Raw genomic sequence first — 23,291 nt, forward strand, 5'->3', positions numbered from 1 at the left:
GGGATATAAAGAAAAGGGAGAAAGAAGAAGAAATGACTATATGAAAGCAAGGAGGAAGCCAAAAGAAATAGTATAAGAGGAAAAAAGAAAAGGAAACATATATGAAATAATAATAATTAATTTAAAATGCAGTAATAATGGATATATTAAGATGTAGATAGGAAAAGTAAAATGGAAAAGAAAAAGAAAAAGAGAGAAGAACAAAAATTAAGAATACACAAAAGTATAATAGAATCAAAGGAAAGAAATTAGATGTATACAAGCAAAAATAAATAAATAAGAAAAAAGGGAAAAACACACAACAAAAACAAAATAAATACACACACACACACACATAGTCAAAAATCTTTGGGTCTGCTATTTGTGGGGCTCACTAGATTTTCTTTGATGTTATTGAATCTGGTCCCTTGGTGTGTCTATTCTGGGCTTCCTCAGAGCTTCTGTGGTGCAGGTCAATTGGAGTCACTGTCCCTTTCTGGCCTTGGGCCACCTTATTGAGATCAGAGAATTTGAAGCCCCCATTAGTCCAGCTGGCAGGGACTCCTTAACCCAGAGGCTGGGTCTGCCTCAAGTCTCACACCTTGATTGTCCTCGTTTGAAGCTCTATTCCCTTCTCCCTTGGATCTGGGCTCTGTGGGGGTATATTGGTCTTGGCTGGGATGGTTTGATCAGGTTTGTGTTGGGGCTGGTGCCAGTGGCTGGTAGGAGGGGCGGGGCTAGGCCCTTCCTCTTCTTCTAATGCCTCAGCTATGCCTGGTTTGCTGACACCTCCTTTCTGTCACCAGCATAGGCACAGATTTCCTGCTCCAGGCTGTTCCTTCTTGCCTCAGGTTACTGCAAGTCAGAAGCAGCTGTTTTGCCAGCGGGAAAGAGGAGACCTCTCCTGCATTCCAGGTGGGCAGGGCTCATCCTCCTTCCTGGACTTATTGCCCAGCCCCCTTTCTGCTCACCATCATGACTTCCTCCAAGAAACAAAGGGCACCTCAGGTTCAATGTTGGGTGTATCCTGAGCTCAGTGTAGGCTCCAGTGTAGTCTGGCCCTGAGCTCAGTTACGTGGCCCTTCCCACTGGTCATAGGAGCTTCCCAGGCTGCATGATGGTGGGGTGGTAGTACTATTCTATCCAGGGACTTCAGCCCCAGTATTCTGCTGCTTCAATCACTCCCCAGTTTCTACAACCAGTGCCTTTGGGGCCTCCTCTCTCAGTCCCAAGTACTTCTGTCTCACCTCCAGATCTGCAGCCTCTTCAGTCTCCTCAGCTCCTCAGTTCTAGTAGGTCCAAGTCAGGGGAGGCTACATCCACATTCGGGCCTTCAGCACAGTTCCTGCCTCTTGGTGGTGGAGCCGAGCAGCTCTAGGGCAGCAGGAGCAGCACAGTGGCAGTGGCAGTGAGTGAGTACATGGCAGGGGCGAGAGTCCTGCCTGGTCAATGGAAGTCACACAACAGTGGCACAGAGTCCAGGATAGGTCCCTGTTGGGCACATGTGTTCAGGCTGGGTGCATGCCAGGCCCACAGAGGTTCTGCCTGTAGCTGGCGTGGGCAGGGTCTGGGTTGTCAGTGCTACATATCAGGTAAGTCAAACCCTCAGAACTTGCCGAACACTTAACTAGATATTTTGAAAGTAATCAAACTCAATGTTTCCTAGGGAACAAATACAATTGAGGTACATTATTTTGTGTGTGGGGGGGGGAGGGGGAAGCGAAAGAATAAATCTAAATGCTAAAATGCAAAGCATTTGTGCAATTGTTAGATTTTTTTTTTACCACTCCCCATGTATAAACAGGTATACAATCATTTAGACAAATCTACTTTAATGTAAGTTAGAAAGTCATACTAGGCTCAGAGCAAGATAAACAGGTCCATAAATTACAAAGAGTTGCCAGATGGAGACCCTATAGTAATCTCCCTTAACTGCAATTACCTGGATTTTACAAAGAATCCAAATTTATCTGTGAATTAGCATCCCGAGGCTAACATCATATTTTGGTCTGGGACTCTTAATGACAATAATCACACCTTTGCTAAGCTTCAAAAGAACCAGGTCAAAGCCACTTCAGTGTCATGTTTGTGACTTTTTGTTCTCTAATATTTTTCGGCATTGGCATGTCTTTGTCTATTTACAGTTAAAGTGAATTTCCAAGCCCATGGACCTGGAAGTTCTGGCTTCAGCCCTAAAATTCCACATTTCTGCCCTTTTCAGATTCCCTTATCTACTGGGCAGCTTTGTAGCTGTCTCCATGGCAACGCAGGGCCTCTCCTGGCAGGTTTACCTGTCTGGTGAATACGCCCATCAGAGGCGTGTCAGTACCATTTCCTGGAGCAATCTCACAGGGTGGCTCCACTTTCCATTAGTGTTCAAATACTTTGCTGCCTCCTCTGCAGCTGCCAGACCTGCTCCTGTTGCTGCTCAGGTAACTCTCATTTCCCCCTGGCACCACTTTAGACAGAGGTGGTTGGTAAAAGACTTGTACATGTACCTGCCTGTCTGCCTTCCTATCTTTCCTTTCATGATCTCTCCTTCTCTCTCCTTTTCGCTGTTTTTTCCTTAGGGAGAGCATCTGGTGTGTACCTTACTGACCACAGAGAAGATGATGAGTTCAAGCTATTGGAATGAGATGAACAGCAGCAGCTGTGGGATCCCAGAGGTGCTGCAGTACCAGCCCCAGCATTACCACTGCTACCATCAGTCAAGTCAAGCCCAGCAGCCTCCAGAAAAAAATGTAGTGTATGAGCGAGTGAGGACCTACAGTGGACCCATGAATAAGGTGGTTCAAGCCTTGGATCCCATCGGCTCCCGGGAAGTGCTCTCCCCTCTCAAATCTTCCTCCTCCTACCAAAATTTGGTTTGGAGCGACCATTCTCAGGTACCACAAAGAGAGCTATGTCAGGCTAATAGAGAGGGGACATCTTGAACCTCATTTCTTTCTTTTTTTAATTTAAGTTCTTTATTGTTTAATGTATTACACAAGTCTCATTTTCTCCCTATTGATCTCTCCCAGGCTGCCCCCAACCCTCAGCACATTCCCTCACCGCCACCCCATCTGTGCCTATTGGGTATGCTCATATGCATGCATACCAGTCCTTTGTCACTTCTTTTCTTTCTGTTTCTCTGCCTCTGTTAAAAATAATGTTATTTCTCAGTGGAATACAGCTACGTATTCAAAGTACAGTAAGTCAAAATTTCATCTCTTGGCTGTTCTTTCATTTACTCATGCCTATGGTTGTTTGTAACCAGTTCCCATAATTTTCATAATTTAACTAGAGCATAGGTCGGCTCATTTTTTTGTTGCATTTGATTGGAATATCTGATCTGAGGTAGTCTTTTTGCTCCTACCACAAAGCAATCCTCAACTTGAATATGATAATGTTTATAGAAAATGTTTTTGTTGATTCACTTCATATCAGAAATAAATAATTTTTTGTATCGAATATGATGGCTCAGGGTCAATGGCTTGTATGGTGTGACAAGCAAATATTTGTGTTCAGCAAATAATATGCTGTTCTAGGATAAATGACAGGCACATATCCTTATTTGAATTGCCATATGTGTTTCATATTCTGGAAATGACACATGGCTCTTGCACAGCTAAGGTGAATAATTTATGAATATTGGTAAAAGATTATTGAAAAAGTGAATATAGGATTAAGGAAGGCAAGATGTAAGCAATTGTTTATCTGAAAGCTAAAAAGAGTGGAACTCTAAGACATCCTTTAAAATTAAATAAATGTGTTTGTAAAGGGGTTATTTCAGCATCAAAATTTTTACTAATAATCATACCAATGAATGTACAAGAACTTTGCAAGACTATATAAAATTAACAGCTCTATGTTTTCATTCTTTGACCTTCTTTACATTGAATTTTCATGTTTTTAAACTTTCTGGAAACTTCTGTCCAAACTGAAATCATATTTTCAAGATACAATTTGTACTGTAAAGAGCTTGAAAAGAAAGATGAAAGAATCAACCACTGGGATATTATCCTATATTGCATTATCATACCAATCTGGAATAATATGAATTATTTTCCCTAAAACCTCAATTTCTTGTAAAATTGCTAGAAAAAACAAGATGAATTTGTTTTTTAATTAAAAATTTGAAATTTGGCAAATCATAAATATTGACTACAGAATTTGGGGAATACATTTTATGGTATGTTCTTTAGTTCAACTTATCTTTGTAATAATCCTGAGACCAATTGAAAGTCAGATGTAAAGCAATATTTCTCAAGTATATAATAAAACTATTTTTAAATAATTTTAGAGAAAATATAAATAATTCAACACTACAGGAGCTACATTCTTACTCTTTTCTTTTACCCCTAGTTTAATTTGAGGAAAAAATATGAAGAAAAACCCATGATTTACTGTTGGTAGTTTCTTAGTTGAAAAAAACTCCACTTATGTTGAATTCAAAGGGCAGAAAAATATAAAGCTTAAAAATACTAGTGTGTATAAGTGATAATAATGCAAATGTACATTCCAGTAATCTATATTAGATGCTGATTAACAACTAAGTGGGTGTCACCTGTGTTTTTAAGTAGCCCCAAAACAATGAGGTCAAAGACAACAGTTACCATTATCATAAGAATGCTAAAACCACCCTACCTGTCATAGTTATTTACACAATTAACCTCTTTTCTTGTCAAATTGCTAGGAAAAGCAAGATAAATAGATAAAAAGTGTAATGCTGAAATTTGGCAAGTCATAAATATTGACTACAGAACTTTAGGAATATGTTTTATTGTATGCTCTTTAGTTCAACTTACCTTTGTAATAATTCTGGGACCAAGCTGACCTATTTTTTACAAGACTTTCCTTTTTTTTATCTAATATTTGTTTAAGTGATCTTTAGGAGACTATCTTCATCCAGAAATGTTGTTCTCCATAGGGGGCTCTATAAAGAACCTTAGGGACCAAAAATATGGCCACAGAAACTAGGATAAGAGATTGGAATGGAAGTTGTTGTAAAGTCTGAAATTATTTGCAATTGAAAGGAAAGAAAAGTAAGGGCTGGATAAAAATGGTTGAGGTGAAACTCTAGATATGTGGTAAAGTAAAAAAAAAAAAAGTAGCTTCATTTCCTTAATGAAATAAGAAAAGAGAAAAATTGACTGAAATATTTAAAATCGAGTTAGATATCAAAGGGGATTAACAACTCCACTAAAACATAGTTTGTCAAAAAATTTTAGATAGTTGCTACAAAGAATGTGACTAGGAAGCTTTTCTATTTTATTTTTTTCTCCCTATTTATTGGAAGGGTGGCATTGTGAAAAGTACAACCTCAATTTGATCTGAAATTACCTTCATGCTAACAAAATGGTTAAGATATGGCTGGGTAAGATGTGGTGATAGCTTTCTTATAAATTATGCCAAGCACAAGCAAGCAGTACATATTATTCAAAAATATTTTGTTTGTTTTATGTTTTAATAAAGTCTCTTCTTTATATGCTGTGTTTCAGAGACATTTTGAGTTGGTATGTGGCAATTATTTTGATGCTAGAATTTGTGACCATGTCATCTAGGGAAATGGTAGATCATCATAAATTCAATTAAACTTTTACTTTATTTTTAGCATTTTAGTGTTTAGATGACATACAGAGAATTCATATGATTTTTTAAAATATATAATTGCCAGTAGTAAAATATGTTCTTTTTGAGAAACCAAAATTGATGCTACTCTGCTTTGCTTCCTGAATTTTAATTTTAGCTTATATTTTTAATTTTAGTTTTAACCAAATGTTTTTTTTGCAGCACTTTAGTATTTTCTATATCTGGCCTTTTAGTATATGTTTTGTCTCTGTTGGCCTTCTTGTGCACTAAAATGATGTTTATAGATATAAATGTATTTTCAATTTCTCCAGATATAATGTTGCTTTCTTTCTTGCCAATAATTGATCAACTTTATTTTATGATTTTCTTAGTTATTATTTTGTCTGATAGATAGAGTATTCCTCAGAGAAATTTTAATATAGAAACCAGTTTCTGGTTAAATATTCAAAATTGATGGTAGAATTATATTATCAAATTTATTTATATAAACAAGTAAAATCAAACATGGGTGCAATAAAGGTCATAGATGCATTTAAAACTGAATATGATACTGCGAATAACTATTTCTAAAAGATTACATAAAACAAAATAAAAAAAACTTCACGGCTCAACCTTTTTAAAAGCTTAAATATTAATCTACCATCACAACTCAAAATTACATACTGTCTCAAATGAATAGCATTGATGTTAATTACTCACTAGGCATGTACTTTTCCTTTCCATTAATTTAATTTTTCATGAAGTTCAAAGTATTTTCCATGTATTCAGAGGAGCTCTGTGATGTGAGAGAGAAATATATGAAAATATATTTTTAATACTAGTTATTCATTGAAGAGATATTTATTAAGTGTTTATTATGTAGAAATCACTGTGATTATCAGGATAAATACCACTTGTTCATCTAGGGAGAGGCCATATTACAAACAGATATACAAGACCTAGACTTTAGGTATATTATATATCTATATTTCATTTTTAAATATTATTTTGTGTTTTGGCCATCAATCATCTTATTGAATACACCGAGTTTGGTTGAAAGAAGGAACCTCTTAATTTATATGTATATGGGTTACCATTCTTTTGAATTTGAAACTTGCAAACAAATTCAACTCTAGAGAGTGGTCCAAGAGAGAACAGTTGTTTATAAATTGTCTCTGCTCTCAGTAATTATTCAGCTGGGCTTATTTTTATTATATTATTTTCCCTTTTCTTTTGTTACAAAGATTGTGGCTAGCTCCCTTATTGTGCTGGGATTTCTATACTTTTATCAGAAATTTTTTCTGTTCTGTGGGGAGGGACATGGTGCTTTGATAAATTGTTGTTCAAGGGCGTGGCTTGTTCAAAGGTGTGGTCACTAAAGTGAATGATTGTTCAGGGAAGTAGGTTGCCTGATAAAGGAATGAGGTCATAGGATAAAGAGGCACACATTTTCAGCCTTGGTCATCCCCTTTGTGTTTACAATTAAATTAAGCTATAGAAATCCCGAGTGTATCTAATTGTTGGATGAAATTGTTCATCCCTGTTGTCTTTGCCTTTTGTTTAGGGAAGTCTGGTAAATTTCTGGGCCTGTTTTTAGTCAATGGCACTCACACATAAGCTGTTTGTGTGTGTGTGTGTGTGTGTGTGTGTGTGTGTGTGTGTGTGAAGGTGGGGGACTTGAGACAAGGGGAAAAGATGAAGGGGGATGAACTTGTCCTTTAACTGTCTTGATCTAAATTCATTTTCTTGATAATTCGTGGGAGATTTGTCATGCTTTTAAACCCCATTTAAAAGTAAAAATCTTTCTAAACTAGTCTATTTGAACTAACTTTTTCTTTATACCAGAAGCTAATTCAATAGCAATACTTTTTTTGACTTCCAGTGGAGCATATATACTTCTCATTTTTTTAAAGACAGAAAGCATGTACTGCAAAGAAACTGTATACTGTATTTTCTCTTCTAATAGTTTCCTGTAGGAAAAGAAGATAAATTATCCTGGAATGAGTCTCTTAAATGAGAATTACTGTGGGAGGAAAGGAATGAGGGGAAGTAGTTCTATTACTAGTACATTCTAGTAATTTCTATCGCTTTCTTTACATGAGAACAGAATCACAGACTTTAATCAAGGAAGTGTTTGTTTCATCTACAGACAGATCATTGTAATTTACAAGTTTCTTCCTGTACAAAGTTCAGAATAACATCTCAACAATAAGGCAGGTGTTTAACCACATCACTGGCTTTGAAAAGTTCTAACAAAACATCTCCCATACTATTCAGGGGATTTATTCAAATGGAAGTTTACCTTGGCAAATTATGTCAGCATAAATGTCAGGTGGTTTTTAAACATATTGCCTGTTTGGAAACTGTTCGGCCTAGGATGTTTTCATTATTACTTTCGGTGATTCTCAGTCATTAGGACTAATGGTACCATCCACAAGGCTCTAATGACTTTCTTCTTGGAAAATTATATTATTTACTAGTTTTCAAGTAAAGTTTTAAAACTTAAATTAGACAACATGAAAAAGTTCTATGTTCATTTCAATAAGCTTCCAAATATTTAGAGAACAAAGTCATGCACTATGTATGTAATTTCCTCTGTTTCTTACCTAATTTTCATTCCCAGCCATCTCACCATCTCTCCTGCATCTATTGCACCAAGGTCTTGAACTCTTAGATCAGAGCTGTCAATAGGAAAATGAAAACCAAAAGTTATTTACTGAGGAGGTTCATCTTTTGCAAAGACTACAGATCAGTCACAGATAACATTGTGTGTAGAAAATGCCCATACAAATGAATCTATGTGAAATATGTCTCCGCATGTGTCTCTGGAGAGCTGCAAATAATAAATGTTCGGTGGTAACTTTGGCAGAAGTAAACTATGACACTCTCAAGTGTAATGGCTAAGAGTGTAGGCTTAGGTTTTAAACTTTTTGGGTTTAATTTCTGGTTTGATGGCTTGCTAGCTATATGCCTCAGTTGCCCCATCTATAATATGGGGACTTAATATCTAATTCATAGTTTTGTTGTTAGAGGCAAATGCAATAATGTATGGTAAATAACACGCAGTACAGTTCCCTGACACATAGTAAGCGTTAATGCTGCATTACCTAGAATAAATTACTTGACTTCTCAGGCCCTCAGTGTCCTCATTTGTAAGATGAGAACAGTAATACCTTCCTTCAGAGATGTAGTGAATATTGAATAAGATAAAATGTGAAGATGCCCAACACAATGACTGGCACAGAGTTGGCACTCAATATTTTTTCCATTGGTATTACCTTATAAAATATATTTTTTTTAAAAACCTACCTGCACAGACAAAATAAGTTAATAAACTTAATGACTAGATTATAAAGTAAGAGTTCCTTTCACATTGGAAAGATGAGGCAAATATATATGCTTGAAAAGCTTATTAAGGCTCTACTAGCTAAGAAAGACTAATATGGAAAAGCATTAAAGCGATTTTCTAAAATTCGTGGTATATAATCAAAAGACTGTAACAGTAGGAATGTATTTATAATATTTTACTGGCATAAATATCCTTTAGAAAGAGTAATTTGGAAGTTTACATACTCTTAAGAGCATTAGAACTTGAACCTCAATATTTGAAATAGAGTTTTTTCTTTTTTTTTTTCTTTTTAAATCATAGTGACACTGAGCATGAAAGCTTGCTTGCAGTCTGCCTCTTACCTAATATTTTCTATAGAATTGGAATTCCAATAGGGTAGAATGTGACTTTACATTTAAATTAATTAGCATCAAATAAATTTAAATAGTATTCAGTTTCTCAGTGGTACTAGCTACATTTTGAGTGCTTAACAACCACATATGGCTAGTTGGACAGTAGAGTTAAAGAAAATTACAGAGAAGTCTACTGCACATGGCAAATCTATATAGTCAAGCTGCTCATCCTACCTAATATTAAGAGTAATATGCAAATTAACCATCACTCTGCTATACCTACAAGCCACACCCACCAGCCAATCGGAGAGGGTATGCAAATAAACCCAATCAAGATAGCTACAGCCACAGAGAGCAGGAGGGAGGCTTGGGTTTCCCAGGCAATGGAAGAAGCCAATCTTTCTGCCTGCCCTTGCTGCCTAAGCCTCCATTCAAGGCTACAAAGTTTCAATTATAGAAGATACACAAACTCCAAAAGAAATAGCTGCCAGCCACAGAGTGAGCAGGAGGCTTGGCTCCACTCCAGGCTACAAAGTTTCAATTGTAGAAGGTAAATGAATTCCAGATACCAGGGCCTCCATTTGGGTTGTCAAGGGGCGTGGCTAGCCTGAAAACCACCACAGGCCCCTCTCCCAGGCCGCCCCACGCCCCAAGGGAACACCCACCATGATCTGGGACATCCTTCAGGACAAACCAGCTGGCCCCCACCCATGTACCAGGCCTCTATCCCATCTAATAAAAGAGTAATATGCAGATTGACCATCACTCCAACACACAAGATGGCTGCCCCCATGTGGTCAAAGATCCTGCACCTATGTGGACACAAGGTGGCCACCACTAGATGGCCAGCAGGGGAGGGCAGTTGGAGGTGATCAACCCTGCAGGGGAGGGCAGTTAGGGGTGACCAGGCCTGCAGAGGAGGGAAGTTGGGGCAAACAGGCTGGCAGGGGAGCAGTTAGACATCAATCAGGCTGACATGGGAGTGGCTAGGGGGTGATTAGGCTGGCAGGCAGAAGCGTTTAGGGGCAATCAGGAAGGCAGGCAGGCGAGCAGTTGGGAGCCAGCAGTCCTGGATTGTGTGAGGGATATCTAACTGCCCCTTTAGTCTAAATGGGCAGTTTGACATCCCTCGAGGGGTCCCAGATTGAAGAAGGTGCAGGCTGGTCTGAGGAACACCCCCTGCCCCCGCACATGAATTTCATGCACCAGGCCTCTAGTTTAAATATAAAAATACCTCTAAGATCATCGCATTCAAAGAAATTCATGGTGGTACAAATGTATGATCAGAGTGCTGCCAATTTGCATAATCAGTTATAGTGGGCACATAGGAATGAAACAAAAAATGAAAGCACAAATTTTCAAAATATAAGTTTATGACACTCTCTAGTGTAATGCAGAGGAAGAATTAACTTAGTAAAACTTCAATAAAAAGAACTTGAATGAAAGATTTTTATGTATCGATATGTATGCCTATATCTATACTTTTGTCTGTCTGTGAATTTTCTCCAGAACCTCACTTTTTCACAGAGCAGATGGTTTAAAAGAGGTATAAGATTAAAAATATCCCCTTCTAAAAATTCATCTTCCTTTCTTTTGGAACTATGAACTGTGTTTTATAGTCTCTCTGAAATTGCCTATCTCCCTTAACCTACTGAATTTTTAAACTTCAGTAAAAGTTCAAAGATCATAACCATTTTTAAAAGATCAGGTAATCAAGGCACAGAGAAGTTATGTGACTTGCTCAAGTTCATACAACTACTATATTGTAGAACTAGGATTTAAATATAGCAGTATAGCTGCTGATATGTACTTGTAACCACAACAGTATACTGTGTATTACTCGTCTACACATTTGACTTTTATTTATGTTATACAGTCTCAAATATCTGATTCCTATTTATACTTCAGGATCATTTTCTTATAGGTGCTCCCATTATAAATCACTTAAAAGCTTGGGACATAAAAGCTTGGGCATAAATATATAATGTAAAAGAACATTTCAATTCTTTTAAAATATTATGTTATTTACTAAAAAGGTAAATATTTTTGCTGTTCAGGATTTTTATATTATTCTCATACATTATATTGATTATTTTGTATAAAAATATACAAGGCTCTATCATTGGATAATAACATGATTTTGTTTAGTGACTTAAATCTCATAAATGTTTTTTTTTTGTTTTTTTTACATTCAAAGCTTAAGTTTTTTATTTTCACATAAACATATAAATGTGCATTCCACTCACCCATCTTTTGACATAGGTTCAAGTATTCTTCTTTTTTTTACCGATCAAAATTCCAGTTCATTACCTACATCTATGATTTTCAATTTAGGAGTCTTGAAAGTGCAATGGGAACTTAAAACGCTTGTGGATTATCTGCAGATGGAATTATTGAGGATTTCTCTTTGTTAACCTGCTCATATCTAATTAGAGAGCAGTGTTTCAACAATTTGCCGTTATTGGGGTTTCACAGTCGCCAACCTGGATCCCAAAGCTCCCACAAAGGCACTTTGGTCCATGAGTAGCTGCCCAGTTAGTGTTGCTGAGGGGGAAGGGCCTTCTATTCTCTCATCTTCCTGCTGTCCTTCCTCTACTAGCTTTGTAAGCGAGCATTTATCAAGCATTTGCTAGGTGCCAGCTTAGTACTAAATGTTTCTCATGCACGGTCTGCCACACTGAGAGGCCAGAATTATGAAATCTCATAAATGTTTTGGCAGCACTTTAATAGAAATAATATGAAGAAATAAAATTGACTTGTATCTTATTGTAAAAATTATGATCTCAGTAATGGCATTTGGTTTGTAATTTAGAATCTTTTAAAAATATTTCATAAAATTTAAAATTTTTCTCTTCAATGAAAATGAAACTTGATCCCTATCTCCTTTATGATTAGACCATGACATAAGAAAGATAATATGGACTGTGGAGAGCTGCTACAGCGTTCTGACTGACTTGTGGCAAAGCCACATACAAGTCCCAGCTTGGAGGGCAAAGCAATCCCAGTACAATTATAGCCAAAAGGCCATAGTTGTAAGCTTGACCTTATAGTCCAAACCTGTAGTCCTGGGTAGCTAAGGGATGTGGGCTGCGGAGAGGGGACGGGGCAGAAGAGGGGTGGTAGTGTTGCAGCAAGTGCTGTCTAAACAAAGCTTGATAGATTTCAGAGAATGGCAACAACAGGAAAGAAGCAGATTTGAAATTCGCAAGAACATTGTAAACATCTTGCTCTTGTTTTGCTTTGTGTGATCTGACAATAAAATAAAGCTTTGGCTTAGGGGCTATGTCACTGTTTCCTTATCCAGGCACAGTGATCCACCTGGTCCCCACCCCCTCAAAAAAAAAATCAAGTTCCAAAGTTAGGTTCAAAGTCCTTACCCTGATGTTAAAGGATCTCCTTAGGATAGTCCCATCCTATTTTTACACTCTTCTCTCACAGTACCCAACTCCTCCGACTTGATGTTCTAGATACACTATACTACTCTCAGTTTCATAAATAAGCTGATGATTTTGCTTACTTCCTACTCACCCCACTTTTTCACTTAATCCCTCACTCTGGCAACATCCACCCTTCCCTCATATTTCTGGAATTCTACCTATCCCTCAAAATCCATCTGGAAAGCTGTGTACTTTAAGTTATCTTCTCCAACCCTGAATCTTCTCACCCTTTCCTCAATGCAATATTCCACTTCCAAATTTATTTTAGGTGTGGTCTCCATTTTAAAGCGAGCATCACTTTTAATCATTTAACTATATGTACTTATATCAAATATTATAGTTTCTGTTTATATTTTTAAAAAATCAAAACACAAACACAAATCAAAATAAATGTTTGGAAGAATAGAATGGAAATTCTCCCTCTCCGCTTGTAGCCCTCCTTTCCCCGCTCGCCCCCTCTTTTTGTAATTAAGACTTGCACAAATGTGTGAATGTGGCTATTAGCACTGGCTTTAACAAAGATATATGACAAAGGTTATTTGTGGGTTTCACTCTTCAATTTCCTATTTTTGAACTGAAAATGGATAGTAGGACACAAATTGTCTCTTTATAAAATTAAACAACACATTAAACATAAGGAGCTATTTAAAAGTCAATTAGTATTCTATTCTGGTTCTTGTGTTCCTTTAAGCATCTGGATTTGACTTGTTTATTTTTTATTTATATTTTCCCTATGGACAAATATTTATGAGTACTTATTTTATCAATGCTTTAAAAGGGTTAGTGATTCTGATCTTCCCTGGGATTTGCTGTGATATTTCCTGTAAACAAATTAGCTTGAAGGTGTTAATTAATTTGCTTATAAAGCCAGTTCCTCTACTTCCCCTACTATTGAAATTCTAAGTGAAATGTTTTTATTTATTAAATCTTAACTCAGTTATCCTGTAATTGGTTTAGTTATGTGATCCAAAATTCCCTCATAAAAGCTACTAATACTGTTCAGTACTTGTCCACATACCAAAATATGTTTAGAAGTTTTCAAGGAAATATTTTTGTCCTCAACATATTATCTACCCATTTCTCTTCTAATATAGGCTTCAGCTTAATGCATAGGTTCCTGCATACAATTATTTTAAAATCTTCACAAACATAGTTAAATCTAAGAATAGTTCTCTAGAAAACTATCTCTTAGCTCTCAAAACTTCCATAGTAAGTTCTTTATAGTTTTTTTTTATATATCTCTTTCAATATCATTACATAAGAAATATTGATCAAATAACTTTGGTTGCACATGTAACCAATCCAGTAAAAATAATGCCTTATATAAATAGATGGTATGTTTTATTTCTCAAAATTCTTTTACGTACATTTTTACTCACTATAACTCCAAATATTAAGTAGGAAAAAACATTATCGATATTATAGCCACTGCACAAATTGTACAGTATACAAATAAAAATACGCATTGTGTGTTATTTGCCTTGGACTAATAAAGTAATCAAGGCCCAACTAGCTCAAAATAAATTTTCCAAGTTATACCACCTAATTAAAAAATTCCATGAGTTTAGGAACTAGCTCTTGATATTTTTATTCTATCAACTATTTCACTTAACCTTATTAAAGTATTTTCAGTTTAAACAAGTTTATATTTATTCATTTCAGCAAATCATTTGATGATTACCCTTATTGTATATATTTTTTCCACACCAATGTTCCATTAACAGGGTAGAAAGTATAAAAAATATATTAGAGGACAAAATAGTTTCTGATCTGATTTTTATGGTCTTACCCTGAAATAATCATAGCATTTAGAGTATTGCTGTTTTAATATTTTAAAAGAGCATGTGCTAAGTTTTTAAGGTGTGAAGAAAAATAACACCTCTCCAGCTTCTGTTTTCCTTTGTTTCTTCACTGCACTGAGCTACTCAAAAGCTCTCTCGCTGACTTAAATAACAGGGAAACTTGCTTCATTTCCATTTCATATGATTTTCTAACTCTGAAAAACATAGCTGTGTTAGCAAACAGAATAAAGATAGTATTGTGACTAGTTATGATTTAGGGTATATCAAGGTATGGACAATTATCTTAAATGATATAATGAAATTATTCCCAAAAGCAGACTGTTTTCAATCCACTTTGATCTTAGAATTAGTAATTCCATATGTAGTTTATACAAGGAGGAGGAAGAGGAGCAAAAGGAGGAAGAGGGATGCTACAGCTTTCCAAAGCTGAAAATCGTTACGTTAGGCAGTATGGGAAAAGAAGACTTGAATTTTATATTAAAGCTGAGCCCACCCAATTACAAAAAAAATTATTTTTTACTATACCTCTTCCAAAAGAAAGTGGCCAACAAGACAATATTTATGTGTTTAGCAAATCTGAGGCACAGGAATAAATAAATGAATGTTATGCTGAATATTTGATTTAAAGAAAAAGTAGGGCCTTACTGAAAAATTGAAGGACGTAAGTAATGTGAATACTAAGTAATTTTTTTTTAGTTTAGAGGCTTCAGAGTACATGCTATAAATATATGGCACAGTTTATAAAATCTATTGGATTTGTAAAAGTTAAAATATTTAATCAGAGTCATTCTCTCACACAGTCACTTTTGGGTGGCTCTCTTGTTTTCAGGCACCCAAAAGTTGCCTTTGACAGTAAATAATAAAAAGGACAAATATCTACCCCCCTATTATAAGCATTAGTCAAATTTAACAGTAGAATTATGTTCTACAACTTGAAAAGCAGAAAATATAATGACATACGCTACATATGTGACAAAGTATAGTAATTAAGAGTGTGAGTTGTGGAGTCATGGTACTTGAGTTTCAGCTCCAGCAACTTAGTATTGACAGTATGATCTTCATCTGGTTACTTAAACGATCTCTAACTTTATTCATATGTATAATAAGGGTATAGTAGCATCCTCCTCATGGGTTTGTTTTGAATATTAAGATAGTCTGTGTAGCCCTAGCTGGTATGGCTTAGTGGGTAGAGTGTCGGCCTGTGGATTGAAGGGTCCCAGGTTTTATTCTGGTCAAGGGCACATGCCCAGGTTGCAGGCTTGAACCCCAGTAAGGGGCATGTAGGAGGCAGCCAGTCAATGATTCTCTCTCATCATTGTTTCTATCTCTCCCTTTCCCTTCCTCTCTGAAATCATTAAAAATATATTTTTTAAAAAGATATTCTGGCCGAAACCAGTTTGGCTCAGTGGATAGAGCGTCAGCCTGCAGACTGAAAGGTCCCAGGTTCAATTCTGGTCAAGTGCATGTACCTTGGTTGCTGGCACATCCCCAGTAGGAGGTGTGCAGGAGGCAGCTAATTGATGATTCTCTCTCATCGATGTTTCTAACTCTCTGTCCCTCTCTCTTTCTCTCTGTGGAAAAATCAATAAAATATACATTTTTTTAAAAAGATATTCTGTGTAACATATTTGTAGCAGAAAGCTTTTAATAGGTGTTAGTTATCATCATCAAAAGAAAAGACTGACTAGTTTAAAGGATTTAAAATTGTTTAGTCTCTATGGAAAAATACATTGGTAATTATTTATCTTCACAGAATATTAGAAATATAAAGGAGAGTTTAAGATCATCTAATCCACACTAGCACACACCTACATACAATTTCTCACACGAGGAAACTGAAGGTCAGGGAGATATGAGTTGTTTGATATCACACAATTAGCTAGTAGTATAACTAGAAGTAGAACTCAGAGCTTCTGACTCCATGTATGGTCTCTTTCCACTATATTATGAGAGTAATCACCACTCACTCCTTCCCCAAATTTTAATTATTTTGTTAATTAGATAAAAGGCATCCCAGAGGCTTTGTCACAGAAAGCATAAGAACAAAAGATGTAACTTTTTTTAATTTAATGATTTCAACATGAAGGATTTAGGTAAGCTATATACAGATCAGGGACACTTAAAATTAAACACGCTGATAGGCATTATCAAGAGGGAGAGTAAACTCTTATCCCTGGGGTGTATTTAAAACTAAGGCATCCTTTTCATTCACATTTTTATCAATTTCTATACAATGGGCAATAGTTATTTGAGGGATAAGTTGCTGCAATTCTGCCTAGAGCTAGATACCACTGAAGTGCCTTCCATTATCAAGATAATGATCATTTTGGACATTTACTCAGATCATCATACTTAATTCTGTAGATTTCCAGGGAAAATAATTTTCTTTAGCAAGTCTTTCTGGAATTAATAAACTTTATATTCAGATTGGTTTCCCACCTTATAATCAACTTAATACTGCTACAGTTTTTCATACTGGTCAGCATCATATGTCTTAACGTTCTTTGATGCACATCAATCTACCACCTTAAAATTTATTTTTTGTAGCTATCCCATTTGTCCTGTTTTTATGAGGATTGCAAGCCATATTTTCTTAGATCAATTCTAATAACAGACTCAAAATAATTAAGCTACAATCTATAGAATTAATGTGTTAGCTTTCTAAATATAATAAATTTGGATATTTTATTTTAGGATCAGACTAGTCTTTGTGCAAATGTACCAATTCCCCTTTCAAATATTTACTAACTTTACAGCTGAATAAAGTAACCCTGCCTATACTATGATAAATAAATGTCCTAAATCTATGATATACACTAGTAGATAAATATAGATATGGCTATTGATCGAGATGTGTATTTGGGGTTTGTTGGGTGTAGGCCTACTTGTGTTAATTTCTGAAAATTTATAAAACTTCACAGCACACTCTTTTATCTTAAAAGCTAGCCCACTTGGCCAGTAAGTTTTGTTTTGTTTAATGTGCTGATGTCATCAGATTTGAATTGGTTAAAAAGAGGGTGAAATAACTACCATTTATAGACCTCGTATCAGGTGTCAGGCAGTGTCCACAAACTGCCAAAAAAAACCCAGGGGTTGTGGAAAAGCATCCTCCAGACATGAGTAGTCATGCATTGCTAGTGGATATGTGAGTATAACCATTTGGAAATTGAATTAGGCAGTATCTGTTAAAACAAATAGTACACATACTCTGTGCCCCAGCAATACCATTTCTCTGTGGGATTTAAGAGAAATAATCACACTGCACAAGAATACTCATTGCAGTATAGAGAAAACCCAGAAATAATTTAAATTTTGATAAATAAGGTAACAAACAAACATTATAGAACATTACATATTAATTTAAAATATTGAACTGAGACATATATTTAATCTATAATACAAGAGATACTGTTTTATTAATGTTGCAGAATAACAAATCAATGCAACACACACACACACACACACACACACACACATATATATATGTAAACATACACCTGACAATGATGGTTACTTTTGGGTAAGGGATTTTGATGCAGGAGAATGGTTAAGGGAAGGTCTTTGACTTCATGGAGGAAGATCTGTATACAATTTTATGATAGAATGTGTCCATATACTATTGCATAACTAAAAATCACCCCCTTTGTCTCCTATCTCTCAGAAGCTGCTTCTATTATATCTGAGAGCCAAACCCACCTGAATTTAGTTGCATTTGTAATCATTTTTCCAAACTGAAGAACATGTACCTGCTTGATCTGCTATCTTAAATTTTCTGCTTTTTAAAGCAGTTTCCTCAGCAACCAACAGGAAATCTGGGAACACATTCAAAGGCTTCCTTGTAACACTAAGCTTGCATTATTGGTCTTGATATAGCAGGGAGAGGGAGAATGAAAATGTTACAAGTTGTACCAAAGGAAAATAAAAAGAAAAACCATGGTGTGCAGAACATTTGGCAGATTGAGTTAAACACATATAACTGTTTTAAGAACAGCATGTCACACCTAATATTATTGTAATTCCATAGGATTCTGTCAGTATTTCCTCTGTAAGTCCATATTCTGATATTCAATAGCCTTCTTGTTCTAAAAAATACGTTTATCATTATAGGAATGTGTCCTGGAGTTGTGTCAATTGGTTGTAAATTATAGTAATTTATGAAGAGATCAACTCTTTGCATATTAAGAAAGCTATGCATCCTTGATGATTTGAGAAATATCAAGAATATTGATATAATCAATATAATGAATTTTATCTACTTACTATTAAAATCATATTCTCCACTTCCATGGATCCTTTTTAAACATCTGAACCTACTCTTTGAAATTAAACCAGAAGCAAACCAAATAAAGCATAATTAAGGGTCAGCTAGAAGGAATTTAAGGGGAGTAGTCTTAGTTGAGTTTGCAAAGAAAGTCTCCTATATTGGTTTGAGAATTTTTACATTTAACATTTTTTACTGATACATTTTGAGTATTGTAAATTGCAGACATAGTATACATTGGGATGTATATTAACTGAGTTCTAAAAAAAGAATGCAATCTAAAAGTACAAGAAGAATACATTACCATGAAAGCACCGTTGAAATTTTCTTATTAGGTTTCATGCAAAGTTGACAAATGAATTCAGTCATGCTCTCTTTGGATGGCTAGACATCATCTAGGAAAACATAACATTCTTATTTCTGATAAATTGGGTTATCATAAAAATAAAGAAAATAATGCATTCAAATTACATGGATCAGTAACAATTTCTGAACCCCCCCTTTTTCTCTCTCAACAGGAACTCCATTCTCCAACTCTGAAAATATCTACTTGTACCCCAAGCACTCTACACATGACCCCAAGTACTGAGCAGGTAAAAGATTTTATAGATTAGATTTTATTATTTTTCTTTTAATGTAAGCCTTGCTCATAAGTTTAAACAATCTTTAGACCCTCATAGGGTTTTACACATTCAAAAATGTCAGGATCATAAAACAAGAAAGGGAATTCTCACATATGAGCATCAGTTCAGCCCATCAAGGAATGTGAAGCAAGTGTTGAAATAATTGCTATGAATTGGGATTTTTCAGTTTAATTGTCTACTCAATCTGATTGCTTTTAGTTTGAGTGCAGTTTATTTTTAGCCATGGATCTCCTTGTGATTATGTATATTTTAAGGGTTCTTGATTTGAGCACAAAAGAAGTACACAGATCTTGGATTGATTGAGGACCTAACTGTGAGGATGTTAGTACTATGAGTACACATTCAGAGAGAGTAACTTATAGGTTCAGAACTAGCCCTTCTCAAAAGTTTGTGCTTTAAAAGACACACAAGCATCTAGATTCCTTAGTATTTATGACCTAATAGCCATTTTTAAGATTGTTCTTGAGCCTAAGCATTAGATCTTCAAAAGACACTATAATAATAATGAAATGCCATATTAACAAATATGTGTTTATTGAGCTAGTCACCATATCTCAAAAAGTAGATTCCAAGAGCATAAAATATAAAGCATCCAAACTGTGTTACTACATAGTAGGGGAGTATAAAGTGTATGGGATTTTTAGAATAAGAGAGAAAAACGAGGTTTCAGGGTGTGAACTTGGACAGTATAGGCACAGATAGACAAAAGCTGGTCCTAAGAACGTGGGTAAAGTAAGGAAAAGGTACTATTATGTAAAACTAAAAAGATTATCAAAGAAAAGTTTGTCTACCTCATCTCAATTTGGCCTAATCTGGAGCTAGGTTATTTAGAGTCATGCATTTATTCAGTAAACATTTGCTTAGTGCCAAGTATGTAACAAATATTGCACAAAGATGAATTAGACCCTGTCATTATTCTCAAAGAGCTCACAGACTAACATAGGTCACATACATGACAAAACACAAGACAGTGGGATAAAGGCTACAATTGCATTTAAAATGGAGTCCTATGGGACCACCAAGATAAAATTATCTCAGAAAAGTAAGTCCACTTAAATCACAGTGCTGTTCACTATATTCAAATCCTGTCAGAAAATTGCATTCATGATATTTCTCATAATTGAGTTTACTATATGTTTTATTTCTGACAATAAAAATATGTGTTTATTGTCGAATTGTGGCACTATAAAAGAATATGAAGAAAAAAATAAAGCTCATTCATGATTTCCTCTCTTACCCAGAGATATTACTCTGAGCATTTTGTTTCCTTCCATTCAAATAAAAAATTTGTGATCATGCCATATATGCAGTTTTATAACTTCATTTTCATGTAACCTTATATAATATTGTGAGCTTTTTTCCATGTAAAATTTTATTACTCAAGGTGGTTATTTTGATGGCTACAAATTTTTGCCTATATGTGATTATTTAATCTTTCCCCTCACCATAGGAAAGTGCTTCTGCTACTGCACCCTATCAACATTATTATTTTTAAAATTTCTGCAGTTAAAATATGGTGTTCTTTTGTTATGTTTATTGATTCCTAGTTTGGTTGAATACTTTTTGTTATTTAATAACCACTTGCTTTTCTTCTATTATATGCTGTTTGCTCATTTTTTCTATTAGTGTGAAGATTTTCTCGTTACTGAGGTATAATAACTCTCATTGTATTAATAATATTGACTCTATTTCCTTCAAAAGTTTGCAAATTACTTTGTTTTAGTGTTTTGTCTTTCTTTTAATGTTATTTATGGCCATCCCCACCACTACACTAAAGATTTAAGTGTTTAAGTACAGACACACACACACACACACACAGTTTTTTCTTTGCATCTCCTTCCATTTAAAAAAATATATAAGATGTCCTTTCCAAACAGATATAATTAATAAATGTTATGCTATATTTTTCAAATCATGTGGAAGCATTTACAATGAAAGAAATATTTTGAAACTCTCATAAAATGTAATTTAGAAGGTGTAATGAATTTACCATGAAATTAGTATAATAGAAATACCTAGCACAGTGCTCAGCACATATCACACATGTTTTTGAAAGACTGAAATTAACTACAACACTAAGTCAGATGTCATCATTTATGCAAGTGACTAAAAGTTTTACTCTGAAAATTGCTCCCTATTATTATTGATGGTTCCAAGGTCACTAAATAACTATAATTATATGCATTTTTTATCTTTTCTTCACAGGAACTTCATTCTCCAGTAGTAAAAGTCACTACATATCCACAGACCACTATTAGGAGATATATAGTACAAAATCCTGAACAGGTAATCCATGTCACACAAAAATATTGTCCCAAACTATAATTCCTTAGAAGTGTGAGTCAGTTACCATATCTATAAAATCAAATTGTTGGACTTTCTTCTGGTTATAAATTTAATTCTTAATCACCATAATTCTAAACAATCATGTGCCCATACATTCTGACTCAGAGCTGCAACAGTTCCAAGAAGGTTATAAAGTCTTTCTACTTCATAGCCCCACCCTTGTGCCACAAAGGATTTTTGTGCACTTTGAACCAAAGGAAAAAGGGACAACGTTCTTTCATAATTTTCATATAAAAGCTATCAGTTGTTCCCTAGCTAGTTTGGCTTAGTGAATAGAGTATTGGCCTGTGGGATGAAGGATCCCAGGTTTGATTCTGACCAAGGGCACATGCTCGGGTTGCAGGCTCCATCCTCAGTGGGGGGCCTTCAGGAGGCAGCCAATCAATGATTCTCTCTCATCATCCATGTTTTTATCTCTCTCTTCCTTCCTCTCTGAAATCAATCAAGAAATATATCTATACGAATCAGTTGCTATTAATAATTCAGGGGTTAGAGTATTTAGTATATTTAAATATGCCATTGAGATATGGGTTAGGAAGAAGAAAATGAAAAGTCAAAAGTTCAAAAGTGTCCCCATGCCTTTGTTGCATATGTTGTATGAACTTTTGTTTCCATTGATAGGTTCTTGAAAACTACATAATTATATAACCTGCTAAGACATATGACCTTATATTTTACAAACTAGTATATTGTTATCTGTCTATTTTGAGGATAAAATTAAGAAAACTTTCCCCCCTTAGTAATAAGTCTTTTTCACACACACACACACACACACACACACACACACGCGCGCGCGCGCGCGCGCGCGTGCATACAGCCAGACATGGCCCTTCTTTAGCTGCAACAGGAGGTTCTCCTACTGGGTTATAAATACAAAAGTTTATAACACACACATTTTGCTTTGCTTTTTATTGTATACCTCCATTATTGCAGGAAACAACCCTTCTCTTTTTTACAAAATAAATTTGATCACTTGCTTCAGCTGAGGTGAGCAAAGGGTTAAATTAGGTCAACACACATGGTACTATTCTAGATAGATGAGGAAGATGTACTATTCCTCTATTTGTATCAATTTCTCCTCTTCTTTCTTCATTTTTAAATCATTTTCTCATGTTTCTTTAGCTAGGGAGGCTGTTGTGTGTGTGTGTGTGTGTGTGGGTGTGTGTGTGTGTGTGTGTGAACCTGTGAGCATGCAGTCTCTGTGTTGGGGGTGATTGTCAGGTATTTTCTTGAGTTTCCATATATTTGTGTAAATATCAAAAGAGAACTGCTTGCTCCTTCTTTTGCAGAATCAAATGTTTAAGCAACAAATCTGAAAATTGTGTCAGGGAGGAGGCCATAAAAATAGTGTGGAAGATTAGAATGTGCCTCTTTTGCACACAAACTGGAGAATTTGCATATTAGGATGAATATTTTATTTGATAACTCTGGCTTTCAAATTATTAATTCCAGATAGTACTTTTTTCATAATGAGAGGATTCCTGTTTGCCTAGGATATATCCACAGAGAGATTTAAAAAATGAAATCATTTGAATTCCACCCACTTTGCCAGCAATTTTTATGTGACTTTAAAAAAATTATCTTTATTGTT

General features: G+C 35.3%; 1 protein-coding gene across 4 annotated transcripts in view; it reads left to right on the forward strand.

Moving 5' to 3' along the window:
- Nucleotides 1-2,290: 2,290 nt before the first annotated feature.
- Nucleotides 2,291-23,291, forward strand: part of POF1B (POF1B actin binding protein) — a 61,714-nt gene continuing 40,713 nt past the window's right edge. For 2 of the 4 annotated variants that reach the window (XM_036439789.1, XM_036439788.1), the window contains exons 1-4: nt 2,292-2,411; nt 2,550-2,864; nt 19,229-19,303; nt 21,560-21,640. In XM_036439789.1, coding sequence (XP_036295682.1) covers nt 2,589-2,864; nt 19,229-19,303; nt 21,560-21,640 — 432 coding nt within the window. In that variant the 5' untranslated portion in view covers nt 2,292-2,411; nt 2,550-2,588. Of the gene's footprint in view, nt 2,412-2,549; nt 2,865-19,228; nt 19,304-21,559; nt 21,641-23,291 lie in introns of all 4 variants that reach the window. The other 2 variants (XM_036439791.1, XM_036439790.1) reach the window with 2 other exon arrangements.

Source organism: Pipistrellus kuhlii, unplaced genomic scaffold, assembly GCF_014108245.1.
Source record: "Pipistrellus kuhlii isolate mPipKuh1 unplaced genomic scaffold, mPipKuh1.p scaffold_m20_p_16, whole genome shotgun sequence".
In the NCBI taxonomy this organism is placed as follows: Eukaryota; Metazoa; Chordata; class Mammalia; order Chiroptera; family Vespertilionidae; genus Pipistrellus; species Pipistrellus kuhlii.